Source organism: Myotis yumanensis, unplaced genomic scaffold (genome assembly GCF_028538775.1).
Source record: "Myotis yumanensis isolate MYYU_CA2020_CCGP unplaced genomic scaffold, mMyoYum1.0.hap1 SCAF_13, whole genome shotgun sequence".
NCBI classification, from domain to species: domain Eukaryota; kingdom Metazoa; phylum Chordata; class Mammalia; order Chiroptera; family Vespertilionidae; genus Myotis; species Myotis yumanensis.
In genome coordinates, this window is record NW_027223764.1 from 23,643,184 (window position 1) to 23,658,387 (window position 15,204).

The 15,204-nt window shown below is 47.1% G+C and overlaps 1 protein-coding gene across 1 annotated transcript in view; it reads left to right on the forward strand.

The window, feature by feature from the left end:
• MYOF (myoferlin) overlaps nucleotides 1-11,572 on the forward strand; it is a 142,702-nt gene extending 131,130 nt beyond the window's left edge. Inside the window, 6 exon segments of the mRNA XM_070432690.1 lie at nucleotides 1,305-1,446; nucleotides 3,600-3,699; nucleotides 6,210-6,400; nucleotides 8,354-8,463; nucleotides 8,847-8,994; nucleotides 11,006-11,572. Coding sequence (XP_070288791.1) covers nucleotides 1,305-1,446; nucleotides 3,600-3,699; nucleotides 6,210-6,400; nucleotides 8,354-8,463; nucleotides 8,847-8,994; nucleotides 11,006-11,044 — 730 coding nt within the window. The 3' untranslated portion in view covers nucleotides 11,045-11,572.
• Nucleotides 11,573-15,204: the final 3,632 nt, after the last annotated feature.

A 15,204-nucleotide genomic window follows, 5' to 3' on the forward strand; every position in this document is an offset into this window, starting at 1 on the left:
ACTATTAATAGGACCTAGTATTAGCACTTTCTAGTCTCCATGGTCCTTTGAGGCACAGTAACAAGCCTGGACTTTGGATTCAGACAGACTGGGCATTATACTTAATCCTGGCCGTTACTGGCTGTGTGAGCTTGTATAAGTTAGACAGCCTCTCTGAACCTCAGTTTCCTCCTCTGAGAAATGGGAGATAGAGATACAATTGGGAAGAGTAAAATAAGGCATGCTAATTACCTGGTTCACCGCAGATGATTGTAAACATGAGTTAAGGATTTCCCCCTTCCCGTTCTGGCCCTTCCAAGTAGTGATCTGTCCTCATGTGGACCAAGTGAGGGGAGCGCACGTCATCAACCTCATTTTACCAATGGGAGATGAAGCTCAGAGCTGGTGGCAGCGCAAGTTCACAGCCAGGCCTGCCTCCTAACGAGACTCCATGTCCGTGAGGTCCAGGCATCAATGATGTTAAAGCTCCCCAGTTGATTCCGATGCAATTCTAATGTGCATTCAGTGTTGAGAACCATGCATTCAACCACATTACCAGCCTAACATCCAGTGTTGCCCCTGCTTCTGAACCAGGAGTTTTCCCAGTAGCAGGCAGATGTGACAGCAACTTCTTCCCAGGCATGTTCATTCACTTATTCCTTCAACAGGTATTTAATTAGTGTCTGCTATGCGCCAGGCAGAAGTCAAGGGAACTTTACAAATGTCAAAAGTTGAGATGTTAAATTGTTGATGGAAATGAATTTTCATAGGTATCCGTATGGAAATAGCATATCTTCCTTGCTAGTCTCATTAATATGATCAGAGTGGATCTAAGAATAATAAAAAAAGGAAGCTGAAAGTCGTGTCTGTTTTGTTTGCTTACGTAAAATATGGAAAAGGAAATGCTGAAATTTAGAACTAACTCATATTCATTGAGCCCTATCAGCAGTGATGACAGACAGCGATGATTTATAGTTACCAGTATGAAGACTAAAATCATAGCCAGCAAGCTCCAACGTTCCCAAAATAGAAGCTAAGTTGTTGATATTTTCCAGAAAATTTCACCTTATCCCTGTTAACTGGAGTCTAAAGGGTTTCCTGCTTTGGTTTTAGAGGAATTGTATTTTATTTGGCTACAGCCTGTGTTGGATGCAACAGAGCGCCTCCCCTTCATAAATCAGCCCCCAGCTCCGTAGATAACTGGAAGCTGCCCAAGAAAAGTGCATTAATTCTCCTGCCCTTCACTCCCCTAATCACTGCACAATTTTGCGGCTAGATTACCTGTCAATCACACGAAGCTAAGCCTGTTTGCCTCTGCTTTTCAGCTGGATTCCTGGCAATGAAGAAAACAAACAGAAAACAGATGTCCATTACAGGTCCTTGGATGGCGAAGGGAATTTTAACTGGAGATTTGTTTTCCCGTTTGACTACCTCCCAGCTGAACAACTGTGTATCGTGGCTAAAAAAGTGAGCTCTGAAATATGCCAGTGGGAAGTGGATGTCACGGGTCTTCCTTGACACAGACACTCAGAGAATGTTGGAGCCGCTCCGCACCCTGGCGGTCGTGAGCTGAGCTCCCTCTTGGGACAGATGGCGACTCAGACTCACAGCAGGGTAGATACTTGCCCAGCGTCACACAGCTACGACAGCTATTTGTGTAGTTAGACGTATACGGAATGTAACTTTCCTTCCCCTGACATGTTGGTGGCCAGGGGAAGGATCTGGTGAAGGGTAGACATGGGGGTCTTGTATCAATACATACAACAACCCAAGTGTATGTCACAGGGAAACCAACTTCTTCCCGTGATAAGCAGAACTGTTTGACTAATTAACCAAACAGAGGCAAAATATTCAATTATGTGAAATGTCCCTTCTTCAGAGGCATTTTCATGATGGTTCAGGGCCCTGGGGGTCTTGCTTTGTAAGACTCGCAGTTACAGAGCTCAACTCAAACCAGCTTATATCCAAAAAGTGATTTGTCGGTTCACATTACTGAGAAGTCCAGGGCTGGCTGGCTTAAGGAATGCCCGGGTCCCAGGTTGAACTGGAGTCTTTAGAAATTGCTCTCACTTCTCCACTGCTCTGCTCAGCCTTCTTCTGTGGGCCTCCCTCCCTGGTGGAGGCCCAGCTCACATCCTGCCCTCTCAGCAACTCAGCAGAAAGAGGACAAACCCCCGATGGTGCCAACCAGACTTCTGGAATTGGACCTCACTCTGCCTGTTTGGGGTCATGTGCAGTTCCTGCACCAACCAGTGCTGCCTGTGATGCAGTGCTTTGACTGGCCTGGCTCTGGAGTAAAGCGTGGAGTCGGTTCTTCCCAAATCGCATGGATGGGAGGAAGGGACTCTCCAAGAAAAATCTGGGTGAAACCTGGGCAGGCAGTGATAACAGATGTCTCATATAGGTCCTCCATCCCACTTCTACCCCCACATTCTATAGACGTTCCCTAGCTCTTCTGGTCACCTTCTCTCCCCACACCTGACTGAAATATACCTGCCTCTGTCCCATGTGGCCCTACTCAGTGCTGATGCTGTAGGGAGCACTTTTCTGTGCCAGGTGAGATGAATGCTTTCGAAGGGCACTTTCTAGAGACACTGAGCTCAACCTGATGTTGAATCATGCAGACTGGCATGGGGGAGGTGAGGGGTGTGGGTCAGGTGGGCCTTTAGTTAAGTTAGCTCTCCTATTTATCCGCATCTGGAGCTGGACCTCCCGTGCCCTGGTGGTATTGGGAGCGTGAGCCCACAGAGGACAGTCAGGTGGGGCCGGACAACAGCAGAGCGGACTTCCAAGCCCCTCAGAGCCAGGCCTGCAGAGCCCTGCAAAGGGGCACATTTTTGGGGTGTCACTTGAAAAACAAGAAGCTTCAAATTCCCAAAGCGCTGGGGGACTTCCCTTTCTCCTGGGGCCAGAGGACCGCAGTTGTAAGTAGGCTGTGGAGGTGTGACTATTTGGGGCTAATATTGCCCAGGCAGACGCAGGGACCAGAGGTGAGTCCTCCCTCCACCTGACTAATATGTGGAATCTGGGGGTCTTAGTTGACCACAGCATGTAAGACACAGCAATATTTTTCAAAAGCCAAAAATGCCAGGACATTTTAAATCTGCGGTGATAAAAGAGCAAAATCTGTGCCCCAGTGAAATGCGTGTGCTCAGACATCCGTGTGGGGTGGGGGAAGATCTGTGGGTGTGCGGAGGTGGCTGAGCAGAAGAAACACCCCAGTAGCGGATACTGTGGGCTGGCCTAGAACCTCCTGGCTTTGGAGGATAATCTAAGCAAGCCACAGTGGTCTTCGGGGGTGGGGTGGGGTGGGGTGGGAGGAGAACAATCCCCAAACTCCAGGAAGTCACACTGATGGGGACATGGCAGGGAGCCTTCTGTTTGGGAGCTGCCTGGGACATCCTTTTTGCCTCCCGGCTGGTGGCCTGAGATGTCCTGGGGAGCCCACCTGTCCTCCTTACGCGTGGGTGGAGGGCTAGGGCTGAAGGGAGAGGGTTCCAGGTTGGGGGTGCAAAGGAGAGAGAAGGCCCCAACGCCTTGGTACTGGACTTTCCAAGGGGAGGGTGTCAGAATCCACTCATCAGTGTAATTTGGTGTGTCTGTTTCTCTTGTCATTTTAGGAGCATTTCTGGAGTATCGACCAAACCGAATTTCGGATGCCACCCAGACTGATCATCCAGATTTGGGATAATGACAAGTTTTCTCTCGATGACTACTTGGGTAGGGCTTCCATTTGGATATTTTTCTCTACGAATTTGTGCCTGGAATTTGTGAAATGAATTAAAGCTTGGAATCAAGGTTTTAAATCTCCAGTTCTGCAGGGAAGTGGAGGTGGGGCTCCCTCATGCCCTGAATGTCCTCTGGGCACTGTGGCCTCCTCATCTGCTGTCTCGGGTCCTCTGAGCAGGGGGCACAGTGAATGCCACCCCTTTCTGTGGGCTCAAAGGCCCCGTGGAGGCTCTTGTACCAGTTTCTGTCTTGCTGTTAAGACTCAAATCCTGTTTTCACAAAAGGATGCCACACCCCTGCCTGCTTTACTTCCAAACCATCCACTTTCTCTCTCTCCTCAGCACCTCCTCCTCCAGGCTGCTCTCAGACTTTACTGAGGTCTGTAATGCCCAGCCATTGTTCTTTCCCCCAGGTTCAGCCTCCTCTGGGGCTAAAGGTACCTGGTAAATGCCACCCACACGTCCTGTGGGCTTGTCTGTTTCTTGGCTCGCATCCCCCCCCCCCCCCACCACCACCCAAGTAGCACCAGTGCTCTTCTGATATTCTCTCCCCAAGGCCCCAGGTCTGTCTCCTTGGCCGGCTCTATTTCTTCCTCCCACTCTTTCAATGCATGCCTTTGGCCATGGCTGGTGTGGCTCAGTTGGTTGAGCATCATCTCCTGCACAGAAAGGTCGCTGGTTCGATTCCCTGTCAGGATGTTTCTCACATCTGTTTCTTTCTCTCTCCCTCCCTCCCTCTGCCTTCCTCTCTCTCTCTCAAATCAATAAAAACATATTTTAAAATTAAATTAAAAATAAATACAGGCCTTTGCCTTCCCTGGGGTCTTTGGCTCTTCCCTAGGGCCCATCAGTGGTTTTCCCACTGTCATCTTTTGGCAAGGTCTGACCCCTAAACCAGGATGTGTAGCCTGACCGCCACAGTGCCTGACACGTGGTAATAAGAAACTGTCCTGACAGATCACATTGCACTATGTAGATGTATCAAATCAACACACCATACTCCTTAAACTTACGCATGTTATGTGATATATATATATATATATATAACTATTATGATGATTAGCCCCAATTCCCCACCAGAAACTTTCACCTTGATATTTAGCCAGCACCTCCCGTTGATCCTGACTAAAATCTAACGCAGCCTTTCTTCCCTGGCCTCATACCTGCTGTCCTCATGAGCTTCTTGTGCTGTTCACTGCCCCTCCATTGTCCCAGCCCCCAAGCAAAAGCACCCCGCGTCCTCTGTGGGTCCTCCGCCCTTTCCCCCCATGCGGTGATAACGAAGTAATCTGCTTCATCAGGCACATCTATTCTTATTTCCAGGATCTCTGCCACTTGCCAGTTCAGACCTCATTTTCTCATAACCGACTGTGATAGCAGCTCCTAACTCATGCCCCTGCTCCCAGGGCCTCTCCTGGCAGAGGGAAAGCCCACTGCGACCGACGGCTGTGACCTGTTCATCCCTTTACCCCTCACAGCATGGAGAGCAGTGGCTTTGACATGGTGCTTTATAAGAGTTGAACAAACTTATATGTTTGCATATGTTTATATGCAAAAATGTTAACTTAATAAAGCATATGGGCCGGAAATTCCAGAATAGTGGAGAGTTTTCCTTTGGAATTTCAACAAAATAGTCTGACAAGTAAAGAGAATGAGTATATTTTAAAATGGCTAATGGGCAAATGACTATAGTTACCACCCAAAGAAGAGCCGAGAAATAAGCAGGGATGAGCTCAAGAAAGGCTGAGTGAATTGTGGACTGTGGCTCCATTCTAAGACGAAGGGCTGTTTCTTAGCTTGCGGTTTAAAGAGAATGTGCCCCACTCTCCCTCTTGCTCTTAGCTGCCACTGTTGAAGACCAACTCTTGTCCCAGTAGTCCATAACACAAACCCATTTTCTCACAGGAGGTCCCAAACCCCAAGACAGTCTGTTAAAGCGCTACTCAAGCGTTAATGCCTCACATCACAGAAGAGAAAATACGCTTCTCCAGGCAGCCTGGTGGGCTTCCTAGCTCCTGGTGAGCATTTTCTGTTGAGCTGTTATGTTCCTCCTCAAGCTCCTGTCTCTGAGGTTTACCCTGGGAGACTTGAACGGGACTGTTCCATAGAGCGTCCCACGTTCCAAGTACCAGGTGTCTTTCCCCAAAGCCACGTGACCGTGTTCAGGGCAGTTCAGAATGAATATGAGCAACTTTCAGATCCAGGTTCATGGGAGTTTTGTCTGCAGACATTTCACTATTTTGAGCTTGTAGACAAACTCTGTTTATGCTCCTGTCTTTGAGAAATAAAACATGTGGTGGTCTGTGAAATGCGAGTGGTGGGCAGGTATATCTCCTGCCACTTTCCATCCTATCTGGAAAGAATTTTCCAGGGTGCCTTTCTCTAATGCACTCATTACCTGTTCAAGACCACTGTCTGCCTCTTCTGCAGGGCATTCTGTTCCCGGGTAAAGGATGGCTGACCCACGCGAAGCTTATTGGAGTTTACTGTTTCCCTGGCTAGGTTTCCTGGAACTTGATTTGCATCGCACCATCATTCCAGCAAAATCATCCGAGAAATGCCATTTGGACATGATTCCGGACCTCAAAGCCATGGACCCCCTTAAAGTGAAAACCGCCTCCCTCTTCGAGCAGAAGTCCATGCGAGGCTGGTGGCCGTGCTACGCAGACAAAGAGGGCTCCCGGGTGATGGCGGTAGGAGCATTTCCTGGCTGGGGGTCGTTTATCATTTAGGTTTTATCATTTAGGTTTTCTCTTTATCAACAGATATACTCCAGATAAGATAAGATAAGGGAGAGTTAAATTGGTGGGACTTTAGGTTACGAGAATGGCTTGTACCTGGGATCACAAGAGAAGGTGTCCATGAGCAGATGTTTGGGGTTGAATGGAAGGTGGAGGGATAGGAATTGTCAAAAAACTGAGAGCCAGAATGGTTGCACTACTGTGGGACCCTCCTTCACCAAGAAGGCTAATTTATGCTGAGCTATTAGTGCAGTTCGATACAGAAAAGGGAACTTCACATTTGAGCTGTTTTCATAAATTAAAAAAAATAAAAGATGGAAGAAGTGGAGATGCTGACATTCATTGAGCAAGAAGGCTTTAACTTACAAGCAAGTTTGGAGAACTCAAGATATATTCTGACATAGAAGCGAGAGTGCAGGTCACCTTGGCCAGTGTGACTCAGCTGGTTGGACGTTGTTTTATGCACCAGAAGGTGGCTGATTCAAATTCAGGTCGAGGGCACATGCTCAGAGTGTGGGCTTTATCCACAGCAGGGGACTGCAGGAGGCACACGATCAATGTTACCCTCTCATATCAATGTTTCTCTCTTTCCCTCTACTTCTTCTCTCTCTAAAAATCAAACTGTTAAAAACAAAAGAGAGTGCAGGACACTATGCTGTGGCACAAAAGACTACCAAATTCCTTATGTATTAATAATAGTTAAGATTTCACATCACTAATTATGAAGCAGTCAATATGCTAAATGCCTTACATTCATAATCTTGTTTCTTAAAACAGCTTTGAGGTCTAATTTACATAAATAAAATGCACCCATTCCAGAGTATACTTTGATGAGTTTTGTTGACAGTTGCATACACTCATGAAACCACTGTAATCAAGAGAGAGAACATTCCCATTAGCCTCAAACGTTTCCTTGCTCCCTTTGCAGCCCATCGCTCCCCCCAAGCTGGCCCAGGAAATCACTTATCTGCTGTCTGCCACTTAGAGATGACTTTGCACATAATCTCACTTAGTTCTGCTAACAACCCCATCAACTAGACATTATCCCCTTTTTATAGGCTCAAAGCCAGGCTGGGAGAGATGGAGCACCTTGCCGTAGTCAGACACGTTGCTTTGTTTGGCTCATCAACATAGGAGGCATCGGTGCTCCACCACCTAAATGAATCTCGGGGTCGAGGTTCCCAAATTGTTGTTGACTTAGTCTGGCTTTTCAGGATTCTAGAAAGATTGTTACAACCTTAGTTAAGCCTGGCTATCCAAGTGGGCAAGTTTCTGGACCTCTCACAGCCTGTTTTCCTCATGTGCACTTGAGGACAGCAACAGTCCCTGCTTTATAGGATTGCAGTGAGCATTACACGGGATTATCCCTAAGGAAGGGGTGAGCAGGGCCCAGAGAGACAGCATTCACTCATTCACTCACTCGTTTGTTTACTCTGTTAGCATACATTGAGGACCCACTAAGTATCTGCACAGCTCTGCGCCGTGGGTGGTCCGTGGTCAGCCTGAAGCATGTGGGCTGCCTGGGAGCCTACGGTTAATGCTCCATAAATATTAGACATTGTTATTAGCAGTACTCAGGTTAATCTGTGTCCAAGTAGAGTTACAAAGGAAAGTGTGTGCAGAGGCAAGGAGATGGATGTGAGAAAGAATGATGGGGATACAGAGAGTGACAGGCAGGGAGCAGGGAGGAGGGGAAGCAATTTGTCCTCTCGGGTTCCCACAAGGAGCCAGTTCAGAAACACATGGAAGAAGAAATGTGATGAAATCTCCTGAGGAAAATCTAAGGCAATCTCGGGATTGTTTTACAAGAATAAAAATCGTTGCTCGGGGAATACTCCTTGGGCTGAAGTGAAAATATTTGTGAAGCGTGATGTCATGTGTTTAACCTGTTCTGCTTTACTGAAGGGGAAAGTGGAGATGACGTTGGAAATCCTTAATGAGAAGGAGGCCGATGAGAGGCCAGCCGGGAAGGGACGGGATGAACCCAACATGAACCCCAAGCTGGACCCACCAAAGTGAGAGCCCTCTTTGTTCTCGGTGTCCTCTCCTCCCTAAACACCTGCAGACTGAAAGCCCCCCTTCCAATTGGCTTAATAGGCTGGATTAGCTCTTGTCCTTCTAATTTTGTATTTAATAGTGGGGGCTGGGGGTAGAAAGGCTGGTGATCTGGCTTTATTTTAATCACTCTCCTTTCCATTGAAACCAAAGTCCAGGGTGCCTTCAACATCTTAGGAAGCTATAAAAGGTTCAAGAATCTTTCTTTGCTAACTAAGGGAAATAATATCTTTTCTTGACTTTTATAAGTGTTATTAATATATTTTTTAAATGGTGACTGCTCTGCAGTCAAATCTCTGTCCCTCCTGAGTTGAGTAGGTAAAACCATTTCTTTGCAATGCAGCCGACCAGAAACCTCCTTCCTCTGGTTCACCAACCCGTGTAAGACCATGAAGTTCATCGTGTGGCGCCGGTTTAAGTGGGTCATCATCGGCCTGCTGTTCCTGCTGATCCTGTTGCTCTTCGTGGCTGTGCTCCTGTACTCCTTACCGGTGCGGGTCCCTGCTCCTTGTCCCGGCTGTGTGTGTGTGTGTGTGTGTGTGTGTGTGTGAACTGTGGCTGGTCATCTAACTTGGTACTTACTTGCCTTGGATGCTCTTCAGAAGAATGACTTACTTAGGAGTTGTGGTCTCACAACCCTTCAGCCTTTGGAAAATTTAAAGTAACGTGTCCTGTGGTTAGAATTGCATGCTTATGGTTTCACGAATTCCAGGCAAAACTTTATGGCCTGAAAATAATTTTGGTGTCAGGAATTCTAGGAGAAATCTCTCGGGCCTCTATCAATATATGTCTGGACTATAGCCAGCATTTCTAACTGATCTTCCTGCCTTCAGACTTCTTGTCCTACCTAGCATTCACAGATCCCCAAATCTGGGACCCTTGTAGGTTTACACAAACCCTGAACTCCACCCAAACTAGATAACACCTCCCCCCCAAACAAGTATTGCTCTTACCTGCCAGGATGTCTTTGCCAGTGCTGTTCCTTTGTCCATGTTTTGTCTATCAACATCTTATTCATTGTTTAAGACCCACGTCACATAACCTCCCCCGTAACTTCCCCTTAAACATCCCAGTCATAAAGGAAAGTCCAAGTGGGGATTTTGCCAGTGTGCCTACAAGTAGTGCTTTCATTCCATATTCAAGGAATTTATTGAGTATCTACCATAGGCTAGGAATTGGGGTACACACATAACCAAGGCATGATTTCTGCCCACAAGTAGTTCATAGCCCAGGGACAAGCAGACATATGAACAAGTAACCTACTATGAGAGGCAAACTGCTATAGAGATATCAACAAGTAACCACAAGACCCAATTGCTGAGAATGGTTTCAACAAGGTGGGTACATTAAAGACCAGTTTGCCAGGCATTCAAATACTCTTCCTTCAATTCATCCTATATAATAAAGAGGTAATATGCAAATTGGCCATCACTCCAACACACAAGATGGCCACCCCCATGTGGTCAAAGATGGCCACCCCAAGATGGCCGGCAGGGGAGGGCAGTTGTGGCTGATCAGGCCTTTAGGGGAGGGCAGTTGGGAGAAACCAGGCCTGCAGGGGAGGGCAGTTAGGGATGACCAGGCTGGCAAGGGAGGGAAGTTAGGGGTGACCGGGCCAGCAGGGGAGGGCAGTTTAGGGCAACCAGGCCTGCAGAGGACAGTTGGGGGCGACCAGGCTGGCAGGGGAAGCAGTTAGGGGTGACCAGGCCAGAAGGGGAGGGCAGTTAGGGGTAATTGGGCTGGCAGGGGAGCAGTTAGGCATCGATCAGACTGGCAGGGGAGTGGTTAGGGGGTGATCAGGCTGGCAGGCAGAAGCGGTTAGGGACAATCAGGCAGGCAGGCGAGCAGTTGGAAGAGGCAGGTTCTGGATTGTGAGAGGGATGTCTGACTGTAAACAGGCAGTCGGACATCCCTCGAGGGGTCCCAGATTGGAGAGGGTGAAGAGGGTGCTGAGGGACACACACAAACACACACACACAACACACACACACACACACACACACACACGTGCACGAATTTCGTGCACCAGGCCTCTAGTATTAATCATAATAGAGTAGTTTGTGTTGAGGAGCATAGCCACACAACCACAACAGCTGTGATGTCATATCTTTGTTTCCCCCAGTATAATACTTTCAGTTTCACTATAAGTACATGTACACTATTTTCTAGTTATAGGTCAGTCTGTCTTGACCATTTAAAAAACTCCTCATAGTTATTTCTTTTGCTTGACCTAGATCCTATTGAATAGTGGTTCTCACCTGGGGGAGATTTTGCTCCCCAGAAGGCATTTAGCAACGTCTGGAGACATTTTGTCAAGACGGGGGTGTGCTACCTACTGGCATTAGTGGGTAGAGGACAGGCCAGGGATGCTGCTGAACATCCTGCGACGTCCAGGACAGCCCCCAACAAGGAATCATCTGGTCCTAAATGTCAATGGTGTCACGGCTGAGAAACCCCTCGCTTAAGTATATATATTTTACGCTGTCTTTGCTTCCTTTCCAGAACTATTTGTCAATGAAGATCGTGAGGCCAAACGCATAATAAAAGCCAAAGTTTCTTTGCAAGAGTCATCAGCAAGGAGGGAGCCCTGTCTGTGTTTCTGGACCAAAAGCAAGAGCGATTTTGTCTGTGTCTGAGACGACATTCCAAGGGCAAGTTACACTACTTCACCGAAGCCCGGCAGCTCCCCGGGGGTGCGGGTCCTGGAGGCCAAGCCAACTAGCAACACTTTTATCTTCTAAAGTATTAAAACTTTTACCATGTTTTTCGAAATATTTTTCAAGGTGGCTGGTTCCATTTTAAGAAATCGTCTTTTTTTTGCATGTGTCCTTAGTTCTATAATTCAATCTTTGGAAAGTGCTGAAATAGAATTTGAAAATTCCTGCATCTTGACCTCATAGCCTTCTTACTTGTAATCAACAGAAAGGACTGTGCATTATAAAAGCAGAATAGTTAGACTTATTCCTTGTTATGATATTTTATATGGATAAATACCACAATATTTTATATGGATAAATGTTTATCAACCTCTGTGATAAATCCAAATAAAAGCATTGCACTTTGAACACATAGCTGTCTTATGTGGCTGTGGGCTGAGTTGGGAAGGAGACAGTTTCTAGTCCTTTGAGTCTTAGGGGATGAAATGCCACAGCATATCGCCTGGCCATAAGCCCTTTATATGTGTGCTGCCAAACCTTGGCCAGTGGGTCACACTGAGGCTGATTCTATATAATAAAGAGCTAATATGCAAATGGTCATCACGCCCTCGTGCCCTCGAACCCTAGTGCCAGGGCTGGGGGACCTGAGGTCTCGCCCCCCCACCCTGCAGGGCTTGACAGGGTGGGGCTGGCCAGGTCTGGGTCTTGCGCAATTTCGAGGTGCATGTGGGTGGGTGGGGACTTGACTCTGGGTCCCGTGGCACGCCCCAGACTCTGACAGGAGGAAGATTTTCATATACATTTTATTAATTTTCTTTCATCTCTGACACTTTTATTATAGAGAAAGGGCAAATAGCAATATTAAAATATTTCCTCTAATTAATTCCCTTTTAATGTGCATGAATTTTGTGCACCGGGCTACTAGTATAATAAATAACAAAAGCTAACACTTATTTTAAAATACTTATTCCGTGCACAACATTGTTTTAAGTGTTGCATGTGTTACTCATTGAATCCTCAATAAGGGTAGGTAACATTATTACCCCATTTTACAGTTGAAGAAATTAAGGCAGACAGAGTTTAAGTAACTCACCCAAGGCCACACTACCAATGAATGGTAGAGCTGGAATTTGAACCCAGCCAATCTGGGTTCTTTCCTTCTTAACTGCTTTTAACCACCAATAGGAGGGCTGTCCAGGGGAGAAGCTGAGATGGTCACGTGGTGTGGCAACTCAAACCCAGTGTGGCTCCCATGCCAACACCATCAGAGTCAGCATGTGGTATAAAACATGTGAATACATTATCCTGTTCATATAACAGACTGTGGTGAGATCTGCAAACAGTTATATTCAAGGAGCAACACAGAACTGAGGGAACAAGAAATGGTATGAAAATGGTGATTTTTCTTTTACCACAGTTGACTGTCTTGGCATTATTGTTGATTATTTCATATTTTGAACATTTTAATTCCCTTCAAGGTTCTGCCAAAAATCTTAGCATTCAAAGTGTGTTCAAGACATGAAAAGTTTGAGACCCAGGGCGAGCTAAATCGGAACACCTGCCACAACTCTGGCCCCTATAGTCTCCTCATGCAATCCGCGCAGGTTGTTCTAACAAGATCATGTCATCTCTCTTATGATTAACACAAAGTCTGCAGCTTTTATATAATTCAGGGAACACTCTAATAATGAAAGGGAGACAGTTTTATTTAAAATGGTGTTTGTTGCTTTAGCTGGCTTGGCTTAGTAGATAGAGCATTGGCCTGCAGGCTGAAGGGTCCCGGATTCTATTCCAGTCAAGGGCACGTGCCCAGGTAGCAGGCTTGACCCCTGAATCAATGATTCTCTCTCATCATTGATGTCTCTCTCTCTCCCTCTCCCTTCCTCTCTGAAGTCAATAAAAATTATATATATATATATATATTTTTTTAAATGGTGTTTGCAAGGAGAAAAAAGTAGGCTCTGCAAAAGAACAAAGTTGTTCCAGGCAAAGTTGCTATTTGGAATATTTAACCATCGGTATGATCAGAGCAGGAGCTTCACTCATCACAATGGATAATGGCTATTAACACATTAGAACAGCCATACCAGTGTGTACAACCGGAGCATTAGCCTGCGGGGACCCACGGGACACTCCCATCTTGCCCCACTCCAGTCATGCCTGCTGAGCAGAGAAATGCCTGGCTCTGAGGGAAGCCTTTGCCTCCTTTCCTCCAGCTACCTATCTGGGAGCCACCAGTGCAGTTCCTTAAGTGCCTGGCAGCAAAGCTCTAGGAATGAACTAATTCCCAGAGAGAATATCCAGCCGGGCTTTCTGGGTAATACTCCCCCCTTTCCTCTCCCAGCCCCCTCCTCAGCCCTCCCCACACCCGCCCAGAAAGCTCCATCTTGTCAAAAGATAATGGTCCCTCACTTGAGGTTGTTAGCTGCCTGGTGACCTATAAATGATCGCTAAAAGCTGGAACTCATCACAGTCCGGTCAGACTGTCGCTTCACCGCGAATTAACGGACACTTAGTGCTAACTGACTCTAGCAAGTGCCACCATTCACGCCGGAGCCTTCATGAGGAAAACAAATCTCCATCACTGTCTGGAGGGCGACAGGGAGCTGAAAATCCTGGCAGCCTGACACTTGATGTTGTTTTGTTCTCCCTTTCTCCTTTTAAGGCCCGAAAGAAAGAAAGAAAAAGTCACCGTTAGACCTGTACGTTGCTTTCAAGAGCTATTGGCGGGGTGGGCAGAGTTCCGAAACCCATTTGAAGAGGGAGCGGAGGGAGCTGCGCAGTCTGGCCTCCCAGGTGCTGCCAGGCCAGCTCCTTGCCCTCTGAGTTCACCCGGCTCAGAGGAGTGTTTGTCCAAAGACTGGAGCTCACTTGTTTCCCTGTGTTGAGCAGATGTTATTACAAACACAACCAGAGGTGAGGGGGGCTTTCCAGAAGCGTCTGTGCAGTTCAGAGAAAGTACAACTTGACGACCCTACGGGGAACCAACATGGACAATGACTGCAAAGCTTGAAAACCCTCTCCCGTTGAAAGATTTCCTGCTAAACAGATTGCTCTGGGCGGCCCATTGTTCAGGACTCCGGACCATGTGCACGCAGCCTCCAGAGGCAGGTGGGAATTCTATTCCGAAGAAGGCTGTTCAAAGTCGGCTGGATGTGGAATCAGTTCAGAATGGAGTCGATGTTGTAAATAGATGAAGCACCCGCCATCTTTGCAGCTGAGTTTCCTGTTTGTTCAGCGTTGAATGGCCACTCCCTGATCTTCCTTAGGTTAAGCAGAGTGGGGTCCCCAGGAAGATCAAAGGAAGGCTGCTTTCCCCATGGATGTACATGCCCGAAATGAAATGCCAGAGTTCATGAAGTTCAAGAAAAACAGGAGAAACATGTAACACAGACTAATGGCAAAACCCTAATGAGGAAGGGAACATAATGAAAAACACAGGCCCGCCATCTGCACGGCCAAACTCATAACTTCAAGAGTACGACTGTGTAGGACATGCAGACTCGAGACTTTTTACTATTTAAATAAACTGAACAAGAAAGAAAAATCATAGTTTTTTGACTCCCACGGAGTAAATTGAATGCTTCTCAAGGCAAAATGATTTTGCCAAAATTTATCTCAACTCCTTAAAAAGGCCCATTCAGTCCTTGACTAATATTAATGCGCGACTTCCATGTGTTTTCACAAAATCCTAGAGCCAAACCCGTAATCCTCTCCCCATCATATTTCAGCGAAGTCCTGCCCCGGCAATTATCAGGAGGAGGACCAGAGTATCCAGCTGGATTCGGAGGCGGCACTGGGTCAGCGGGATAAACAGAATGAATGAATGGAATCCTGTCTTAGAGGCGCAGGAGTGCGGGGCCAGGGGTTTCAGACGTCTGGAAGCCTGTAAGCTCCCCCCCGCCCTCTCCCCCCCCCCCCCCCCCCCAGCCCCACGGTCACAGTGCAACGCTGCGACTATGCACATCTCTCTGGCTTCCTGTCCCTCCTTTGTGATCTCATCTGTTTTGTTTTACTTTTCTGCTTATCTGTAGCTCAGTTTCC